The 22,744-nt window shown below is 34.9% G+C and overlaps 1 protein-coding gene across 4 annotated transcripts in view; it reads left to right on the forward strand.

Annotated features, from left to right (window-relative positions):
- LOC104009969 (sodium channel protein type 2 subunit alpha-like) overlaps window positions 1-21,642 on the forward strand; it is a 79,091-nt gene extending 57,449 nt beyond the window's left edge. For all 4 annotated transcript variants that reach the window (XM_087730450.1, XM_087730446.1, XM_087730449.1 and 1 more), the window contains exons 22-29: window positions 900-1,073; window positions 7,200-7,322; window positions 9,313-9,594; window positions 12,763-12,816; window positions 14,080-14,217; window positions 15,926-16,030; window positions 17,149-17,419; window positions 18,325-21,642. In XM_087730450.1, coding sequence (XP_087586576.1) covers window positions 900-1,073; window positions 7,200-7,322; window positions 9,313-9,594; window positions 12,763-12,816; window positions 14,080-14,217; window positions 15,926-16,030; window positions 17,149-17,419; window positions 18,325-19,517 — 2,340 coding nt within the window. In that variant the 3' untranslated portion in view covers window positions 19,518-21,642. The remainder of the gene's footprint in view (window positions 1-899; window positions 1,074-7,199; window positions 7,323-9,312; window positions 9,595-12,762; window positions 12,817-14,079; window positions 14,218-15,925; window positions 16,031-17,148; window positions 17,420-18,324) is intronic.
- Window positions 21,643-22,744: the final 1,102 nt, after the last annotated feature.

Below are 22,744 nucleotides of genomic sequence, written 5' to 3' on the forward strand. Positions count from 1 at the left end.
TTGGCCCAAATTTGAAAAAGTTTGTTAAATTTCACATGCTCTTTTTTAGTAATACTTTTGGTTTACCACTGTAAAGCTGGCACAATTTTATTTAAGCCAGCATAGCTACCCAAGATTTAAATTGCCTGCCAATTTCCAGCATGTTCATCAAGAGATTTGAGTACAGAGGACCGTTGTTAACTGTGAGTATATAGCTAAATGTATGATTTTAAGTCCTTAATTCCCTCTAGGCTCAGCCACTTCTTGGATTCTGCTTACGAAAGACCATATAAAAAATGCAATAATTACTTCATTCTGTTCCTTTTTTGGAGGCAGGAGATAGGGAAGAGTGTGACGGCAAATTACACCTAACAACCATTTTCCAACAAGATTACATTACCCACTTTTCCAGCTTTACTCAACTTGAACATTTGCTACAGTATCAATGTGCATACTGTACATTCTAGCAAATACATTGCTCTTTATTTTTAGTTTTAGACATAAGTTTGATTGATAGAGCATAGAAATGTAATCTCCCTAACTGCTTTCTAGAATGGAATATACATCTCTGGAACAGATTTTGTATAAGAAAGGGGTTTCTTTGTGTGTGTATGTGAAAGTTTCTTAATACCACAGCAGACGAAAATTCATGCTTTGAGTTTATTTCTTCATTCATTAGGAAAATAGGACATATATATATATATATATATATATATATTCAACTCCAGACAGGGCAGAATACAAACAAGTTGCTCCAGTCTGTAGTACGGTTAAAGATGGGAAATATGTAAAATAAGAGGATGCAGAAGAACAAGGGGAAAGATTAGCTCTGACCTACTTATTTTTTATTATTTATTACTTATTTTTATCATGTATGTTCTGTGAAACATTAGTAATACCTGGATATATTTTTTTCATAGGCTTTTGAAGATATATATATTGAACAGCGCAAAACGATCAAGACTATGCTGGAATATGCTGACAAAGTTTTTACATATATTTTCATTTTGGAAATGCTTTTAAAATGGGTAGCATATGGTTTTCAAATATATTTTACTAATGCTTGGTGCTGGCTGGACTTCCTGATTGTTGATGTAAGTACACAGTCTTTAATATTGTAAAATTCACTACAGTAAAGTCCATTATGTTGTAAAACTCATTACTACTAAGTAATCTTCTTATAAACAGGCAAAAATAATTCACATTGTATAGCTATACTGCATTAGTGATAGCCTGCAGTGATCTGGATGTGTTACTTAAAGTGCATTTATGTGCCAGAAGGAAAAGGATGGCTGGCCATCAGTTTGTTCATTCTTCATGGTTAATAATTTTGTTGCCAGGATGTATCAAACTTGAGATTTTATGAGGAAAACAATTAATTTTGAAACATGCTATTTTTAATGGACTCTGACCACACCACCCTATTCCTTAGCAAATAATACACTACATAGTGCAAGTTTCTTCTACAAACATTGCAGCTTTGGAAGTGAAACAATACATTTGGTCCAGATTTCATCTGAGTTCTCAGAACTTCATCCCCCAAAACTATCCTATTATCATTTTCAGTAAAACAGAAAGACAGTGGCTATTTAGTCTAAAAATTAATTAGTTTTAATAGGTTGACAATCTGCAATAGTTAAATTAGCTATGACTTGGCAGCGTTTATGATAGAAGAGAATACAAGGTTTCTTGGCTGTGTTCCCAGCGTGATATACTTCTGAGCAAAGGCCTTGCTTATATTGTCAGAAGGGATCAAAGCTGGTTTTACTCCCAGAATATTTTGGTCTCTTGCCTTCACACATTATCTGACCCAGTTCACTGGCTATACATGTCCTCCGTGTGGAACTGAGAGATGGCATCTCAGGGCAAATGCGCATTTATAGTAATTTGTGCCCAAGCTACTGTATTTCTTGAGAAGTTTACATAAATCCTGGTCCCATAAATACTTATTTCTTATGAATATATAATAGAAATGTATCGGATTTGTGACTCCCAGAGGAAAAAAAAAAAAACCTTGCTAGATTGGCCCATAACTCAAAATGGAAGACCTTCTCTTTTTTTTAACCTGCCCAAGTTAGTTTTGTTATACTGTTAATCTCTAGCTCTGTCCTGAAAATCTACACTAGAATGGAGCAGTGTGAATGGTTTTCTTAAGAGGATGTTAGTGCAGAAGACAGATGCCCCCTTCCAGGATTATGTTAAGAATGGATTTTTTTTTAGATAAACTACAACTCATGTTTTAATTATTCTTTTTGTAACATAAACCTAAACAGATTATTCTAAGCCATACTGCATGGTTTCTTAATAATAGTTGACTCAGAGATGCTGTTATCTGAGCAGGCTCTCAGAATTACAAAGAACACAATCATAAATAAAGCAGCTTATTTTGCAAATTTTTACCCATAATTTTTAATTTTATAAGCAAAAGCATGACTAAATGAAATTGGAACCTTCTACTTTTGAAGATTTATATTCAATGTTCCAGAAAGTTGTAAAAAATGTCTTACTGTGCATAAGCAATTCCTTTAGCACCACCAGACAGCACTTGAAAGATATATAACTTATGTTATCTTCCTATAGAAAAGGAGAGAATCGACACTGCTTTAACAGGCAGTTTAAACAGGTGTGATTCAGTGGCATTATCCCAGTGAGAATACCAGTGAGACCTTCTTCATTGAAGTGACTAAAGTTAATAAAATTGTTTAATTCCATCCTCTAAAATTATTCAAGAGTAAACACTGATAGTCTGTTAGGGCTTTGACCTTTAGTATCTTAACGTACCTGAGTCTCTCACTGTGAGAAATAGCCATAGTTACTTCAGTGATAATGACCAAATTAGATTTCAAAAATTACACAAAGAAATGGCAATTTTCACCTCTGTCACGACAGATGACTCTTGGTATATCTGGCTACCTCAGTTTAAGACCTTATCATGCCATCTCTACGCCCCACTCTTCTGCTGGATGCAACAATATCTGCAGCAAGGAGCAGATACTTGGGTGGAGTGCCTTATCTATCCAAAATCACAATCTGGTAAATTAGTTCAAACACACACATTTATCAGTGGTTTAAGCTAAGAGACTGAATTTTGGATGCAGGCAGCTGAGAAGCAGGGACATATTTGCTTTTTTGGGGGAGACTAATTCTGGCAGAAGTATCCAGTGAAGCCTTGAGACAGTCATATCTTAATCCAGTACAACTAGATGCTATAGAGCATGTCATCCTGTACCTTGGGTTTTGCTCTTACCTCTTTTTCCAGAAGCTATCTGTCATGAGTTTATTATGTCTAGGTTTTGATGTACAGCTGTAGTGACTCTAAGTTCTCTTTGCCACCTACAAGGCTAGGAGACAGGACATCAGGGAAGGAGACAGGGAATCTGGGAATACCCAATGAGTTTGTCACTTATTAAATTTGTTTGTATAGTTTTCTGCTATGATATGTAATCTTAGATAATCTTAAATGGATACTGTTTTATGCTGTATATTTTTAAACTTTATAAGGTAGTCCTATTATTTGGCATAGGCATTTTATTTCTAAATGATTGTGTTAATAAGTTGTACTTGAATGAAGTGGAAATATGTAACATTTAAAACAAATCATGTATTTGCCAAATGCTGTGGGGCAATAATGAATCTGTAAGTGGAATGAAATCTTTGACCTTCCTGAAGTTGCCCATGACTGATAAAATTCCAATGGGTACAGTTTTTGAACAATTAAATGTAGCAAAACAACCCTCCAATTGGGCTTGTTGTATAGTACATTAAATGGCTTATATGCATATTGATGGCTTATGTAATATTTCTTCATATAGCTAAAAATGTTTCATGCTTATTTGTTAAAACACTTAAAGTAATTTAATTAAACTGTGCTCTCAGCCTTTTCATTAGCTTTTCAGAACAATTAACTCAGCAGCAATATTCTGGAAAAGATCAGGGTCACATTATAGTAATATACTAAATGCTGTATGCACAGAGTGAGAGGCAACTGCTGCCCTGACAACTTCATAATAAAAATAAGAAGAAATAAGAAGATGAGAATATTGATGTGCTGGGAAATGAGATACAAAAAGAGATCGTCACTTTTTCTTCCTAGGCAGTCACATAAGTCTTTATGTTTATCCTAATATAGTATGCTATGATAACATTGGATAATCTAGAAATTAATGAAATTAATTAATTAATTCAAAGGGGTATTCAGATGATATATGCATGAAACCTAAGGCTCTTGTTCAGTGAGTTAGGGAACAGAATCATCGCTAGCAATTATGCGTCTAAACAAAATGAATTTTGAATATTTGACAGTAAAATACCACAAATTAAGAGTCATTCACCAAGTACATAGAGAAAAATTGATATTATCTTACCATAGGACCATAACATAAGAAAGGCTATGTAAGGCATAAGAAAGGCCGCACTGGTCCAGTGTCCTGTCTCTGAGAGTGTCAAAAATGCCTGCCCGGAAAACTGATACTATAGTATCTGTTTTTCAAAAATAAAAAAAAATTGTTAACTTCTCATTAGAAGGAAAAATCTTTGAATTTTTTTTTTCCAAATCTTGCAGTTTATTTTTATTCCTAATTAAGTGTAATATCTGAACACTTAAACTACATGAAAGATCAGATAAGCAGTGTTGGAAGTGAGGAGGGCCATATGCCACGGAGGACCTGGAATCAAACCACGTAAATTAGCCACCCCAGCAAGAAACACAGAATTCATATGGATTAACATTTTAGGCCTAAATAGAAAGAAACTCAATGTGGAGCTGTATGAGCAATGATCTGGCTCAGATGACAACCCTGACTGAAGACCTTGAGCAGGGCTAACTGTGACTGCTAAGTTTCAAAACATTTTTTGCAACAGATAGTCTACATTAGAAGATCTGTACACAAAAATGTGGACACACAACCCTCCAGTTTTAGAAGATGAATGTCAAAATTCTTTTCAGCATTTTGAGTTCATTTTAATTTCTTAAAATTACTGCATCTGCATGCATTCCTGTCTCAAAAGAAAGTAATTTATCTATTTATCAGTGTACAGAGAAGTTTATTTTCTCACCTACTAGCAACAAAACAGGAGGAACAGATGACAGAAGACCAAACTAAGAAGACTGAGAAAACCAGAGCAGTACAGAACAGCTGTCTATATGTATGCGGTATATACAATAGAATTAATATCAGAGAATGCCAAGCCTCTCACTTGAACTGTCCTTCAGAGGAAAAAGTGTTGTTTATAATAGATGAAGTATTTCTCTGTGAAACAACTTCAGGTTTATGATGTAAGAGCACTAGCACCATGGTAAGAAAGCTGCAAATAGATTGAAATGGAAAGCACAAGCTAGGCTGGAGAATGGCTTACAATCAGAACCTAAAAACTGCCAATATACACAGTGCCACTGAAGTTACAGGAGCTACAGCTACACAACTAGCTGGTATGGAGTCTTGTTTGCAAAAGACAGCTAAGGCACAGTGCTAGTTTGGGGAGAAAAGTATAAAATGAAGGAGCCATTAATGTGAGTTCAACTTTAAAAGAGATGTCTTGCTCTCCCAGTGAGAGACATATTTTTTTAATATATATATCACAGTTTATTTTTAATCTGTAAAATGTGCTATCTTTACACTAAAGTTTATTGTCATGTCTGGGTATCTTCTTGATGTGAGTGAATCAATGAATATTCTATCAAAAAACCAGAGAATTCCACTTCTTGTTATCTCTGTAATATATTAAGAGTGGCTAAGGATAAAAAAGAACATTCTTACTGTAGAATCACAGGACAAATAAATTGTATTGATGACAATTATTAATAACAATCAATGAGAATAATTAATGGGAGAAACAATAATGTTCTCTCTTGTAAGTGAACAGACTTCAGTTACAGAGGACCTTCTTAATATGCTTCTAAATCACAGTGAGTTCCTTTACAAACGTATCCATTACAGCAACAAAATAAGCCTTTCCTTTGATAAAAAGAATTACATCCTGACATGTAATCCAGTTGAAAAGTACAGCGATAGGAATTCACCAAAATACTCTTTTCTGTTAGATTAATATACATAGCAACATAATAATGAATAATTGATTTCTATCTGCTCTCAGACTGTCCTTTTGAGACATGATCTTGTCATTCTTGTGTTTGCGAGTCATCTAATTGTTCTTTATGGATACAAGTAACATAGGAAACCAGCTTTTCATACAATGGGCAAAATCTTACCACCATTATCGGTGAATGCCTATTTCTGTACAGCCAATTATTTGAAGAACTCTTGAGACTGAGGTACAGAAATGAACATTTGAGGGATTTTTTCAAGGACTGAAATATGTCTGTGTTCATTTATGTGTCTTCTATGCTTTTGGTGGTAGAACTGAATAAAATATGAGTAACGTATGATATTTCCCCACTCCTGTCTCCAAAACTGCTCAAAGTAAGTAAATTAAGTTCTTTCACATTAACACTGTTTAAAACTCAGCTCCATTGGAGAAGCAAATTAATTGCTCCTTCCTGAAGTGGACTGGCTTGTAATAAAATCCCGGTAATGTGAATCAGGAGCTCACTACAGTTGTAGATAATAAAGCACTTACTGTTATAATGCTAGCATCTGTTAATATCTATCCCATAATATTTTCCTATACTTAGAAGAGAAAAAAAATTATTGAGAGTGTTGTCAGGCAAGTGAGGAAGTCCCACCTCTGTCAATATTTATCTCATAGATACCCTGGCTGTTGTTGCTATGATCTAAGTGTTTGACTTAGAAGTAATATTTATAACAAAACCTAATTAACCACTACATTATTTAGCATTTTATTAGTGATTATACATATTAATAATATTGTCAGTAGTTAATAAACTACCCTAATGTATTCAGAATTTTATATTGCTTGGAAGGTTGAACCTTAATGAAGTTACTGAAAGTATGGCTATTTTGTCTTTAAATATTTCTGAAAATTATACCCTTTGACAGTGCGCTTCCATCTGCTGTTAAACCCTATCCAGCTATAATGGACATTTAATAGCATATATTCCTTTTTCAGACATGCCTTCATATGACCTCTTGCCTTTCCAGCAAGTATGAAAATTGTGGGATTGGGCCTCCAGTGTCACTATAAGCAAGAATGCTGTTCTTCCACTTGTCACCATTGATCCTTCTGTTGATTGAATCTGTATTCTTTTTAAATAAACAGTATAGAACAATTTTTATAATAATATTTTTTCTGTATTTTTATAGGTCTCATTGGTTAGTTTAATAGCCAATGCTTTGGGCTATTCTGAACTTGGTGCCATTAAATCACTTCGGACATTAAGAGCTTTAAGACCTTTAAGAGCCTTGTCACGATTTGAAGGAATGAGGGTGAGATAAAATGAATGAGTCTGAATGATGTATGCGTACAAAAAATACTGTAGAAGTGTGACACTCATGCCTTCTGCAAGGAACTCCAGAATGGGAATGCACGCAAAAATGTGTGGAAAAAAGGCCTTCCAACATGTCCTTATACACAAGATTTGTGTACATCTTACATTTGGAGATTAGACCTCGACCTCATTAAACTTGCCTGCTCACTGCTGCATAGTTGTGTTATCCCAGCCCCCCAACTGTTAAAATTTCTGTTGATTTATGGACCTATATAGAAAAGTTAAAGGATGTGAGAAATTTTAGAACGGATGGTTGTGGTTTTTTCTCCAATTTAGCTGGGACTTTATTTTATAAATTTCTGTAGCTAACTTCTATTCTCTGTTAGTTTGTCAGTGGTTCAAGATGGAACAGCATTAGCCAGAAAACAAAACAAAACAAAACAAAACAAAACAAAACAAAACAAAACAAAACAAAACAAAACAAGGTGAAGAAGCTGACAACAGTGCACACCAGAAACTAAAGCCTCCCTGTGGCTCCCTGTCTCCTGCCTGGAGAAAAAAATCTCACGATAAATGCTGTAGTATTAGGGAAAGGTTCTCTGAACAGATACCTGAAATAAGGATGGGGTAGGAAGTACAGAAGGGGAGAGATGGGAAATAATTTTCTCAGCTAGTGTCCTTTACTTCATACGAATGCATCTACCTCTCCTCCTACACAGCTAAATCCTTCCTGTTTAGGAAATTATTATTTTCCTATTCTGCCAATCTGACAAAAATACCCCAACCAACCTATTACAAGCTGTCTGCTGAAAATGCAGGCTATGCTATTTCCTGGAAAAAATGATGCATAAAAAATTAACATAGTAATGTTATTGAGAAATCTCCTTTTAATCTGTCACCTCAAAATACCCAGATGCTGCAATACGTGTTTATTGTTTGGTCATAGGTCTTAAGTTTCCAACTAAGTAGTGTGGTTCCTGTCTGCCTTGAGGCTGCTGATATTCTACAGGTGGCCACACTAGCCAGTGTAGGGGGGGTGTCCTGTGGCATATTGCCATCACCACTATGTTTTACATGACTTGCATTGCAAACAACACATAAGTCCCTATCTAATAAATGGGCAAAATCTCTATTGATCTTAGACTACTTTCAGTCAAAATAGTGCATTGAAAAATATTACTATTTTCAAACCCATACCCAGAAACCTACCGCAGTCTCTACTGATTTGGTAGAAAATTATTGTCTGAATATCTGCAGTTTTCTTTTAGTTCAATCACAATAAGTAAGTAAAAGAAAATTTCTGTCAAGGGATTTCATCTGATCTTTTACTGCCACTTGCCCATATAGAATAGCTCAATTGTATTAAATGCAGCCAATTAAAGAAAACCCTAATGGATAAGTGTAAGAGCAACTATAGTGAGCCAGGCAATTTAAAACCAAGGCTTAACAGCAGATGCTGTTAATAAAAACTAAATAAGATGTACTTAAATATGTTACGTTGTATGTAGATGCTAAAGTACACTGGTGCCAATATATACATAAAGTTTCTGAGAAAAAAGTCATTAGTAATGATAATTTTACATGCAGACATTTTTATTCAGTCTTCCACATCATCATTCTTTGATCTTTTCTGGATTTATTTTCTATTTATAGATTTTGTTTTGTATTGTTGGAATTTAACATTTATTTCTCTCTTTTTCTCTAGAGCACACAAATTCTAAGAATCCATCTTGCTACTAACAGGTTTTCTTTTGCTTTTGGAGTTTTTTTCATACTTTTGCATCGTCTTGGTTTCCATATAATTTTATTTTTTGCTTTTTGCAATCTCATTAGTGATTTTATTGAACCTTAAATAATGTTTCCCTCTTAGATTTTTAATGTAATATTTTAACTGTCCATTCCATATTAATACTGTTTTAACATTTTTAAAGTATTTTTATTTTTCTGTTCATAAACTAAGTGGCTATTTTGTCTAATTTGTACACTAGGTGGTTGTAAATGCCCTTGTAGGAGCAATTCCATCTATCATGAATGTATTGCTGGTTTGTCTGATATTCTGGCTCATCTTCAGCATCATGGGAGTAAATCTGTTTGCTGGCAAATTCTATCACTGTGTCAACACCACAACTGGTGAGATGTTTGATGTCAGTGATGTCAACAATTACACTCAGTGTGAGGAACTCATAAAAAACAATCAAAGTGCCCGATGGAAAAATGTGAAAGTAAACTTTGATAATGTAGGAGCTGGATATCTTGCTCTGCTTCAAGTAGTAAGTAAATTTATATGTTTTGTTTTTGCGTTTTTTAAAGAAGTCTAGGAAAAATGGGCAAGTTAAGACTGTTAAGTAGAGGAATAATTTCTTCATAGCAATGATGTACAGCTTACACAACTCTATTGCATTGTTACCTGTAATTTTTGTATTAATGATAGTAGAGTAACTTTCCATTCCAAGGCTAAGGAATGCAGTCTCATCATGATGATAATAATGTGAAAATAACAAGTGAAAAAGGTACAATAATCTTTTTAGTGGTGCACAACATAAACTTCAGCCATGGTGGACAAGGCTCAGAGGTTCCTCTAATTATTAAAAAGGTCTCTCCTCTCCTTTATGAGCTCAGTTATCTTCTAAGACAGGAGGGCAGACAGCAGCTTACAAGAGGGCAGACATACTAACTGACTGTCTGGTCTGAAGTGAGCAACTACCGCCAATGCCTCCCACATAATCTGTTCCTAGGTATCATTACACATCCACTGCAACATCTTTCACAGTCAAAAACAATTAATCTAGGCACTTTTGGCACTCTGAAATAATTTTTCTTTTGTCAACAGCCTGGTCAAGGTAGAGTGGATTTTTCTTCATGTCTATACTCATTTAAGGAATCAGTTTGTAAGGTAGATGGTAAAAATAAAAATATATCAACCTGCTGTCTCCAGTGCAGATATTTGTTTAATAAGGGCTTCATTTTCCAGACCTGGAAGTGGCTTTAGGGAAGGAATCATAAATAATGCAAGATCTGAGATTGGGGCACCCAATGTTTCATGTAGCCAATTCTTTATTATGATAATACTTGTGTAAGAGTTCTGAAATCCTCCGAGAGAAGTAGGAGCTGCCCACAGGAAGAATACGCATAGTTACTGATCCTAATTGAGTATTAGGTCTGATTAATCATATAACACTTTCTCTTGATGTTTGCAGATAAACAGCACTTGCTATTAAAATTAATATATTTCATTAAGAAGCACATGAAACTACAAAGACATTAAACTGTGGGTAAAATAGGAAAATGTAAAATATTTTATCACAAAAAATACTCATGATTTATAACTATCATATTCCATTAATGCTTGTTAAAGAGTCATTATAATATACTAAATAAATACTATGTTGCTTATAGTATTATACTTGTGAAGTATTAGATGTTATTGTGTTGCATAGCATATTCATTCTATTAATTACTGCTACTTATACAAAGTCTGTAAATTGTATTTCCTCTTGAAGTCTTTTTCCTATGCACTGTGATACAGAAACCTCTTTGTTCTAGGTACTGAGCTTACCTTTTACTTATGCCAGAGAAATAAAGACCTTAGCTCTTTACAGGCTCCTTGGCTTAGAATGGAGCTTCTGATAGCTGATATCTGACCCAAAACACAAGCAAGAAAGCAAGCAATTATGCATAGATGATTGAGCTCTATAGAACCACTTGTCTATAACTTGGCATACAGCTTCACTCTATGAAAAGATGTCAGAAATGTCACGGGATTGTTACTGCTCTGGTATCACCAAGTTATCTAAGAATGATATGCTTGTCCCTTTTATTCTGGAGCAGTATCCCTAGCTGACCTTGATGCTCAAATTAACTACCTGGCTTAAAATGTTTTGCCTCTAAAGGCAATGTGACTCTCATGTGCTGAGCAGTAGTATTGAATGATGATTCTAATTGTCTGACTTTCGATCTCATTGCTATCCTTGTACGAGAGATTAAAGTGAACCAACCATCTTATTACCAATACTTGCCTCTGAAGATGTGTAAGGAAAATTTCTAGTCTCTTGAAGCTGTGCCTGAATGCCATCCGTGTCACCCATCCAGACAGTATTGGTCTTTAATTACTACTACATCACTACTGTGGACCTTTCGTTCTTCTTCTCTTATTTCTTTTTGTTCTGATTTTTCATTATTTTCCTTTTCAAATATTCTCTTCCACCCTTTACTTCTCCTGCAGAGATTAAGGGATCCTTGAGCACGTATCATGTCACCTCTTAAGCTGATTGTCTCCATTAACATTCTCTCTCCACTCTTCCGTATTTATTGCTCCTATCACACTCTGCTCCTCTTCTAATGGTGCTATGCAAAGTGCACCAAATAATAGCTGTCAATTGTCAACTGAGCCAGAAAGATCTATGAAGCCTGGCTCCAAGCATACCTTCTTAGTAGATTTGTATTGCACTGCAAGATTCAAGAGGATATGAACACTCCTGGAGTGCAGGTTTTCTGCTGTGAAAACTAGCAGCTGTACCAAAGTACCAGAGCTCACTTCTGGCAAGCACAGATGCAAATATACTCCTTGGGATGGTTGTTCTCCTGAATCTCCTCAGGAGAGATGCTCTTTATCTGTTCATTTCACAGGCTTTTTAGCTCTTTTTTTTCGTTATTGTGAGTAAGCTTGAAAAATCTAGCTAGCGAGCAGGCGTTCACACCTTCAACTATCATGTCACACCAACCCTTTGGTGTTCCTCAGAAAGCGGACATTCCATGTCCATGAAAATCACCTCCCTAGAGCAATGATGGCAGATCTTTTTTACTCTTTAGTCTACCTAGACAAAGTCTCTAGAGGAACTCAGCCCAAAGTTTTATAAAAGCTAATCACAGCTCTTTCAGAGTTCACTTCTTGGTCTTTAAATCTTATCCCTCAAGAACCAATGTATATTTTGATTATGAACAGAGTCTGTTCCTTTTAGTTATGTGGGATTAAAACGTTTCTAAAAATACCATGGCAGTTTAGCCATAGCAAAAACATTCAGAAGCATGTCGGTATCTGTCCAGAAGCTGTATTACTGACTCCATCAATTCATGCTGTAAACTTGATAAAATGGCTGTCACCATGAGTGATTCTAGTAGATTCTACCTGAACATGTCCAGCACTAATGTCTATCTGCGTCTACCATTCTTGATCTGCAAAGTGAGCATCTGCAGCTCCAAACACTGTGCCCTTGCTGAGACCTTCAGAGCCCGATTTTTAATATTTTTGGAACACCTAAAAATAATTTCACAAAAACCCTAGTATTATGAAAAATATTTTATTATGCCTGTGTTATTAGATGTGGTTTATTAATTTAAGTACGATTTTATTAAAAGTTAAGGTCAAAATGCTGTGACCTAGTTATTTTCCACATTGTGAATTTTTATAGGGAAGATAAACAACTGTATTTTATTTCTAGGCTACTTTCAAAGGATGGATGGATATTATGTATGCTGCTGTTGATTCACGAGATGTAAGTCTAAGACTTTCAAAGATCATTCACTGGTTATTTTCTGATATAGTGTATAGAATTTAAACAGCTACACATACAATAACATTAAGAATTATAATCAGCACCAATACATATTTTTTCTAGATACATTTAGCCTAGAACAGAACTTTTATGTAACTTCATGAATCTTAGAATTTGTAGTGGAAAGAATTAATCCCACTTCCTTCTGTTTAGCCAAATAAATTAACTTAACTGGACTTTTTTTGGAAAAGTTAACGTTAATGAAAAAAACAAAGAGGTTTTTTAACCACTTCTTTTGGTAATCACGAGAATGAATTAATATAAGATTATATAATGTAATTATTACATGTTGAATATATTAATCTTGTTTTATAATTTGTAACTGTGCATTTCATTGTTTCTTTAGGTTAGGCACTTACGTTATCTAGCTATTTAAGTGCAATTAGATTTTAAGGTTGAAGATCATTTGTTAAATTTTCTAGGGATTAGAATTTTATCTGGGCTACAAAACTAAAACTATGTTTAACTTGCACAAGAAAGTGCAACACAGATGCGTGAACTAGTTCTATACAACCTAGGTTATAGTCACATTAGTGACACCTGTCATCACACAGTGATATTTGTCTCTCAGAGTACTATATATCCTGTTTCATTAACTTCAGCATTTCTACACTCTAGCACATTGTGCACCAGAGGTGCAGACATTGAGATGTGGAATCCGGAAGAATTGAGACATTAACAAAATTCTCCTTAGAAATTTGCCTCAATTTAATGGATTTCACAAAACATGTACTCACTAGAAATTTATTGAAAGCATCTGTTCTTAGCTGGATGTAAGAACATTCATGTAAGACCGAAAGAGTTCCAGGGAGATGTAGGTGATACTAAAATTGATTGATTCTGTTGCATGAAAATATACTGAACACAATATAAAATATTTAGATTTGTGCTGTTAAAATTTTAAGTACTAATGACTGCTCTCAGTCCCACATTGCTTCTTCCTTCTGTACGAGCAACTTTGTGTATATGTACATACATAAACATATCTGTGTGCACATTTACTTTAAAATTCCATATGAGTAATCATTCTGTCAGCTTCCAGTTCTCCAAATATTGATTGGAATGGACATGTTGGGTATTGTTAATAACTGAGTGCAGTTTATAGCTTTTCTAGCTGAGATAGCATATACCTATCATAAATTATATACATTGGTTTTTACATCTAGTATTCTCATGGGTAATAAAATTTATAATATTTTGTAGGTAGAAGATCAACCTAAGTATGAGGACAACTTGTATATGTACCTTTATTTTGTCATCTTTATCATATTTGGATCATTCTTTACCTTGAACCTTTTCATTGGTGTCATTATAGACAACTTCAACCAACAAAAAAAGAAGATAAGTATTTAAAATGTTTCCATAGTGCTATAAATTATTAGCTATAATAAATTAATAACTTATTTAGGTAAAGCTAATAAAAATCAAAAGTTGTTACAAGTCCTTGAATAAAAATGTCTCTTTTTTAACATAATCTTTGTTAAATCTGTGAATGAGATATGACCTTTGTATTTCATCATTTTGACAAGTGAAGAGGGACACATCATGAGTCGGTTCATAATAATTGGCAAATTGTGTAAGAGACGCAAAAGGGAATGTGCATTATTCTTTTGATTAGATGTAATAGTATCTGCCATAGGAGAGTTTCTTTTTTAATTAACTTTAAAGAATTATGATAAATTAATTTTAATTAATCTTATAAACTGTTGACACTTAATGAAGATACAATATCGCACTGTGTTCATACAACAGATAATAGTTCTGCAGACTGGTTAAACAGTGGGTTAAGAGTGAGTCCAATAAACCTCACACAATTAGGCTTAAAGACAAAAGTAAAAATGTGTACAAAAGAGCTCTGTTTTTCTAACACTTTTATGAGAAATGAGATGAACTTGTTAGACACAAATACAATCTATAATTTATTAGCAGTAAGAAAGCAATGGTATAAAAGGAAGGATATTTTTTTCTGTATACATTTGACATAGAAGTATTTTTAAAATAATTATATTGATAATGCATATAGTTTTACTTAAAATAACTTTAAAAGTACAAATAATCACATTTAAAATATTTTGAAGCCTCACAATTCTTAGCCTTCAACTGCAAAAAGAACTAGAACCTCAGGATCATTCTAAATCTTTGTATGCTGTGAAAAAGCAGTTTCATATGATCTGGTTTTATCCGATCACCAAATAAAAAGCAGCAGTTCCAAACAGAATCTATGGTAAACATCAATTGTGAACGACAGAAATTTTTCCTTGTGAAAATACTCTTTAGCTTCTTAAAAGAGCCGTAAACGCATCTGGGGCTACTTCCTCAGTTTCTATCAATTATGGCATGCCTTGGGCTTTGATATCCAGTTTAGCAGACAGTGACTTTGACATTGGCTTTCCATCTGACTTAGTTCAGACTCATCAATAAGCACTATTTATTTTATACTGAAATTCAGTCAGTCAGTTGCACATCTGACTGGCAGCATTTGCATCTGCAAACAAAGGCTAATTTGAGTTAGTCAAGGTGTTTTAATTAAGAATTTGCTATGGCATGATTTGGATTACTTTTCTTAAGTTTATATCAAAGATGATCTTTTTTGCTGTCATTAAAACCCTCAGATTAGACCCAAATACTCTCCCTTGACACAACCTGTCCCTCAAAGTTACCCCACTTTTAGACCTAGCTAGCTGTAATCCTAAAAGTCTATCTAGAATTTAGGACATGAAAGGCACCAGTTGGGCTCCTATGCACTAAACATATCCTAATCAGCAAGTTATTTAATAGCATCAGTACAGTAAGAACCATTTTAGCCATATCAGCAAAAGTGAGCATGAAGACACTGGAAAAACTCAACTGTCAGCCTGACGAGGCACAAGTAAGGGGGATTTTTGTATGTTAGGAATGCATATGAGCATCCACACTATAAATACCTGAAAAAATCACTTTTGTTATATAAATCAAATATAACTGTAATATTATATTACAGAGAGATATGCTGTAGTTATTGTTTTCTGTGTGGACATGATAGTAATCAGCTTTGATATTATTTCTTTACTTTGGAGGTCAGGATATATTTATGACAGAAGAACAGAAGAAATATTACAATGCAATGAAAAAACTGGGATCCAAAAAGCCACAGAAACCTATACCGAGGCCAGTGGTAAGAGTGATTTGACTTTAATACCTCTAATATTAAATACTCATTTGGAAATATGATTTTAGCCAAGGAGAAAAGGTTATATGTCTGGAAAGAAAATATTTTTTCCATTTATTTTCTTGTAAAGATAGAATTTGTCCCCCTTTTTTTAGTTCAGTGGACTAGATCGTTCATGTTTCATTTAGAAACATACACTCTGAAGTATGAACTGTAGGATTGAATAAGGTTAATGTGATGAATTTCATAATTCCCTGCCTAAATCCTAGAAAAGTATAGTTGATTGGATCATTTATAGGTTCTTGTTACCCACAGATAAACTTCATTTGCTGTTTTTTCTCCTCCCAGAGAATTTGTAGGAAATGGGGATGCACTGGCCCTTGCTGCTGAAGACAGAAGGGGGCAGTGGTCACCTAATGTGAAAGAGACAGACACAGATAATCTTACAGAATAAAAGAATGCCCTAGGGAGTAAAGCATAAACTAGGATAAATTTGTCTCTAAGATAAGAAACTACTCTGTTATTTACTGAACTCCTACAGTGGTTGGAAAAAATAAAATACTTGTTGCACCTTATGCACCAAGTGGTTAAAAACAGTCTTTCTAAGGAGAGACACATGGCAATAAACATTTAGCTAAGTACTAAAGGAAAACTAGGATATTGCAGTCATGCAGTCATGGTGTGTTTGAGACATGCACTTTCAGTGGTCCAACGATCTCACCAAGTACAATTAGTTTAAGGAAGAGAGAGACATCTCTGAGGGTTAGTGTTCTAAAACCAGCTAAGAATAAAGACAAGAAAATGAGTTTCTATTTGGGTGGTACTCTTGCTGGGTATCGAGTTATACCAGCCTTTTTACACCAATAATATCAATTGTCAATGTTATTACTATTATTATTGCATTGTTTCCCTTCCCGTCCCTTCAGCCAACAGTGGTACACTTCTTGATCCACTCTAACAGGATGAGACACAAACCAGCATGGGTTTGGTGTATATTAACAGATGTATTGTGAATGGGTCTTGCTCTGCACTCCTAAATCTTGTAGGGACTTGCTTTCCCATTTGGCATTTGTAAAGACAAAAATTTTCAGAGTATAAACTGTATTCCGTCTTTGTTTTTGCAGAACAAATTCCAAGGCATGGTCTTTGATTTTGTAACTAAACAAGTATTTGACATCAGCATCATGATACTTATCTGCCTTAATATGGTCACAATGATGGTAGAAACAGATGACCAGAGTAAAGAAATGGAAACAATTTTATCCCGGATTAATCTTGTGTTCATTATCCTTTTCACTGGAGAATGCGTCCTGAAATTGATTTCACTTCGCCATTACTACTTTACTATAGGCTGGAATATTTTTGATTTTGTGGTTGTGATTCTCTCCATAGTAGGTAAGAGCAATTCCCTTTCAAGAAAGAACTAGTGGAAGGAAAAGGGAACATTTGTTTCAAGAATGTTATGATACTGAATATGAAATTTTCTGTTTCCTATGAGACTTACATGTTGATTCAGATCTTCATACTTTATAGCATACAATGTATGAAACGTTGCACGTAAGATTTTTATCTCTCCCTTTACATTCACTGTTATCATCCACCTCAAAAGACATAAAGGAACTATTTGGCACATTAGATTAACATGTACAAATATAAAAAGGAATGTTTAGTGGTATATGTGAACTAACGACAAATTTACTTTCAGTACTAAAACTGAAAAGTATGTGAAGGGGGTGAGATTTTTAATTGCTTTTGCTAACTAAGGTCTTGGTGAATATTTAGATTTCTGTGAACTAAAAGTTAATGACTGTCCGAGGTGCAAATTAGTTGTGTGACAAAACTTAAGTCTTAAAGAGTGATACACCTCAGAGAGGCTGTGCTGATACAGTGTGGATCCTCAGGTAAAAAAAATCACTAATTTGCAGAAATTAAGCCAATACAGTCCTTCATAAAAGACAGTGGTAATAGGCTCAGCTTCTAGAACTAATTATATTTAAGACAGAGATTTCTCTTTCCAGGATGTTTAAGAATAACTGATAGCTTAGACAGACACTAGCTACCTTGCCATAAGCAGTCTTCTTTCTTTTACTTATTTCCCTTCTCCTAGGTAGCATTTCAACGTGAGGAAGGTGCTTTCACCTTAACACCTTTCAATAAAACGTAATAACTTGTATGATGTTTTGCTGTAACATAGACTCCCTATATAGATTATTTTGGAGACAGCAATAAATAAATCTTTCTATAGGTAATGAATGAATAAATTTAAAATTATATTTTAAATATACACTTTTTCTCTCTAGGTATGTTCTTAGCTGAGATGATTGAGAAATATTTTGTATCCCCCACACTATTCAGAGTCATCCGACTTGCCAGAATCGGTCGAATCCTGCGTCTCATTAAAGGCGCTAAGGGAATCCGCACTCTGCTTTTTGCGTTGATGATGTCTCTTCCTGCTTTGTTCAACATTGGCCTGCTGCTCTTCCTGGTCATGTTTATCTATGCGATATTTGGCATGTCCAACTTTGCCTACGTTAAGAGGGAAGTTGGGATCGATGACATGTTCAACTTTGAAACGTTTGGCAACAGCATGATCTGCCTGTTTCAGATTACCACATCTGCTGGCTGGGATGGTTTGCTAGCCCCAATTCTTAACAGTGGGGAGCCAGACTGCGACCCCCATAAAGATCATCCGGGGAGCTCTGTGAAAGGTGACTGCGGCAACCCTTCCGTTGGGATTTTCTTCTTTGTCAGCTACATTATCATATCATTTCTGGTAGTGGTGAACATGTACATTGCTGTGATTTTGGAGAACTTCAGTGTTGCTACTGAAGAAAGCGCTGAACCCTTGAGTGAGGATGACTTTGAGATGTTCTATGAAGTCTGGGAGAAGTTTGATCCCGATGCAACACAATTCATAGAATACAGTAAGCTATCAGATTTTGCAGCTTCGTTAGATCCTCCTCTTCTTATAGCAAAACCAAACAAAGTCCAGCTTATTGCAATGGATCTGCCCATGGTAAGCGGTGACAGAATTCACTGCCTTGACATCTTGTTTGCTTTCACAAAGCGTGTTTTGGGGGAAAGCGGGGAGATGGATGCCCTCAGAATACAGATGGAAGATCGGTTTATGGCAGCCAATCCTTCAAAGGTCTCCTATGAACCAATTACAACCACATTAAAGCGAAAACAGGAGGAAGTATCTGCTGTCATTATTCAGCGTGCTTACAGGCATTACCTTTTAAGGCAAAAAGTTAAAAAAGTGTCTAGCATATATAACAGAAATAAAAACAAAGAAGGAGATGGACCAGTTATAAAGGAGATAATTATTGATAAACTAAATGGGAACTCCACTCCAGAAAAAACGGATGAGAGTTCCTCTACAACTTCCCCACCTTCTTATGACAGTGTAACAAAGCCAGACAAAGAAAAATATGTAAAAGATAAAGCAGAAAAGAACTACAAAGGTAAAGATGTCAGGGAAAATAAAAAATAAAGATCTAAGACTTCTGCTTGTGGGACAACTTGTTTACAGTCTTTGAGAATGAAGCATCAACTGGACTCCTGCAGGAGGTTTATGCCAAACTGACAGTTTTTACACATATACATGTGTGTGTGTGTGTGCGCGCGCGCGTGTGTGTGCGTATATATACGTTATATATATACTTAAGGTCAGTGCCTATAACAAAACAGTGAACCTTTATCATCAAACTGACCCTGTGAATCGGGGTAACAAACTTGACAAGAGGTTACTGTTTTCACTACAGCTGACACTGCTAAGGATGAGGGGAAAAAGTGGCTCCACAGAGAACATGGAGCATGAAATGAGTGCAAAGCGATACTTTTTTGTTTCACGTACTGCAAAACACGTAGAACAGTAATTCTCTTCACTGTTTGTAATGCAACTGCTACATTTGTCATATTTTTACAAAATCAGTATTAGTGTATTTATCATTTTTTAATTCACAAGTTGTTTACTATTATATGTGACTATTTTTGTAATAGGTTTTATGTTGGGGAAAGAGGTATGAGGACCAGGTGTTCTACTCTCAGAATCTCTATAATGTACAGATAGAAGTGATCTGCATAGGCATGCTGCACTTGTCAATCATACGTAAATAAAAATATGACATTGCGCAAAGCTAAAGATTTTAAGAACGCAATGTTTCAGGGTTGCTCTTAAATTTGAGGCGTTCTGACTACTTGTATGACTGCATCCAGATTATGTGCATCCAGATTAATGTGCCTGGAAAGTCTCCGCTAATTTACAGGAATCTGCAATGACTTATTTTTATGCAAATCATTAAACATGAACAAGTTCTTGTTTTTGTTAAAATATTCACAGCTTAAAAAATATTGTGGTGTTTCTGCACTGGCAAAATAGCTTCACCAAAATATACCTGGGAACTCTTTTGTTTTCTTTTTTTTTAAACAGCTCAATTTTTTTCCTAGACTGTTCTTTAATTACCGTCTTCTCTCATTATGTCCAACATCCAATGAATCAATAAAATACCCTTTTCCACGTAAATATTAACGGTATACTGTCGTGCATATTTAAGCATAGAATTAAATGGCTTTGCCACATTGAATTGCATCAGATATGTACCACAGTATGGGTAATTTGCAAGAGCTCAACAGGACGTGCTGTATTCTGTGTCATTATAGACAGTTTGGAGAGTATCACTGATGCATGTCAATGCTTTTGCTGCTGTACCTTGCTCCTTCCACTGTCCCCAGTCTCCACTATAGGAAGCCATGTGTCAGTAGTGAAGTGAATCAAATTGTCCAACCAGACCTCATTCTTTCAAATCATTAAGCAATAGTTTGCAGCTATTTATGAGCTTCTTTAGTTTTGCATTTTAAATTTGAAGTGGCTACTATATGGTGTAGAATCAGACTGTACAGGCCATATTGCAAACTGTTTAACCTGTTGGAAATGTGGTTAGCATATATAAATAATGTAAAGAAATACCATTTGGCAACAGTTTTGTATATAAGAAAAGTGTCTTCAAGTTTAGATCACTGTTTCTTATATTTCTTTCCTCATTCACTTGGCTTACTTTCTAACCACGGTAATTTCAAACTGGCATCATCACACTATGAGAAAAAAAGTGAGTATTTGTAGACTATCTTGTTTTAATATTATATTTGCATATATTTCAATGTGAAGTAAATTGTGTAAATCTGGAACCCAGCTTGTTTCCAAATAGTTATATCTGGTAACAGGACATAGCAAGGAAAGTATTAGGGGAATGTGAGAATTTCTAGCACTGTTTGCATCAGAAGTTCAAGATAGTCTCATTGTTCATGAAATCCTTGCTATCTTGCAGTGTCTGTTTACATAGCCTATTCTTATTCTTTTTGAATCATGCTGCACTAGACTTGTACAAATAGGATCCACAATATTTCCCAAGAACAAAATGGCACATTTGTATAATCAAGGACATCAGGACATTTTGTGTTTCATACACAAGCTAACATTAAATGTAGAATATTTCTTTTACAAATGCTTTTGACTTGTAATGTGTTGGTGAAATGCATGCAGGAAATTGTTATTATCATAAACAATGTAAACAATATTACAAATGAGCCAAAAAATAAAGATTTCATTTTTTATTGTATTTGGTTTTCTTTGTCTCTGTCTTTCTCTTGGTTAAAGCAAGGTAAAAACTGGCTTTGGTACAAATAAAGAATGCTTTCTTTATCACTAGAGCTAAATACCTTATTCTTCATATTTTAACTTTTTTTATGTAAAACAATTCTTTAAAAAAATCTGAGAACTTTGACCACACCCCATTAATTTCTACTTCTTTGTCACCAGCATACTGTCTGGGGATAACAAGGGACGTCTACACATTCTGCCCCAACAGCCTTTCTGTCAAACCTCAAGAGCGCTTCCGAACCATAAAGGCACTGCTCAGTATCTAAGGTATTGTTTTAGTTTGCCACATTGCTGCTACCAAAGCTGCCCACACTTTATGAGCCTTAAATACGCAAACAAACTCTCCAACAAAGTTCCTCTGTTTGGTCCCGTATAACATTCAGCCAAAGGGCTCATTGCAAACAGATAGAAGTTGTTTTTAATTGTACAGTGATTCTTTCTATTCCAGTAATTCTCAAAAGTAATAAATACCATTTCACTTGATCTCACAAGAAAGGGACCACACTGAAATTCAGCTGTGTTAAGTAGTGTTCATAGCCATAATATCCGGATGTCACACAGTAACTTCTGACTTACAATGGATGTCTTCCTGCTGTTCAAGGGCAGAAAGATACAGTACATTGAAACACAATATTATCTTATTGAATTTAAATATTATATTTCAAAATTATCAGTAAGTAGAATATTTCTGGAGTTTTCTCACTGGCATGTTTTCAGTGTTTTCTTCATCTGTGGATATTACGCCATACTAGCCATATTTTGCCCAAATATTAAATTGCTTGGAAAGCCATGAAATAACTGATGGAATATTCTAACACTACAATCTATTAAGATCTCTAGTATGATGAGCATCAGCAGTCACTGCAGCAGAATCTCTGAGTTGGTGTACCATGCAATAGGGAAGTCATATTTGCTTACAGGAATGGCTTTACCTGCACCAGAAAAAATGCCTTACCAAGAACACACAGAATTGTCTAGCCTGCTCATACTGTTAGTTCCTGGAGCTGGTCCCTGGCCCTCTTAGAATACAGGGTTAAAGCTCAAGACATGGCCTTCCACAG

This window comes from Nipponia nippon, unplaced genomic scaffold, assembly GCF_047370975.1.
Source record: "Nipponia nippon isolate SJK-2023a ecotype South Korea unplaced genomic scaffold, ASM4737097v1 scaffold_5, whole genome shotgun sequence".
Taxonomy (NCBI): Eukaryota; Metazoa; Chordata; class Aves; order Pelecaniformes; family Threskiornithidae; genus Nipponia; species Nipponia nippon.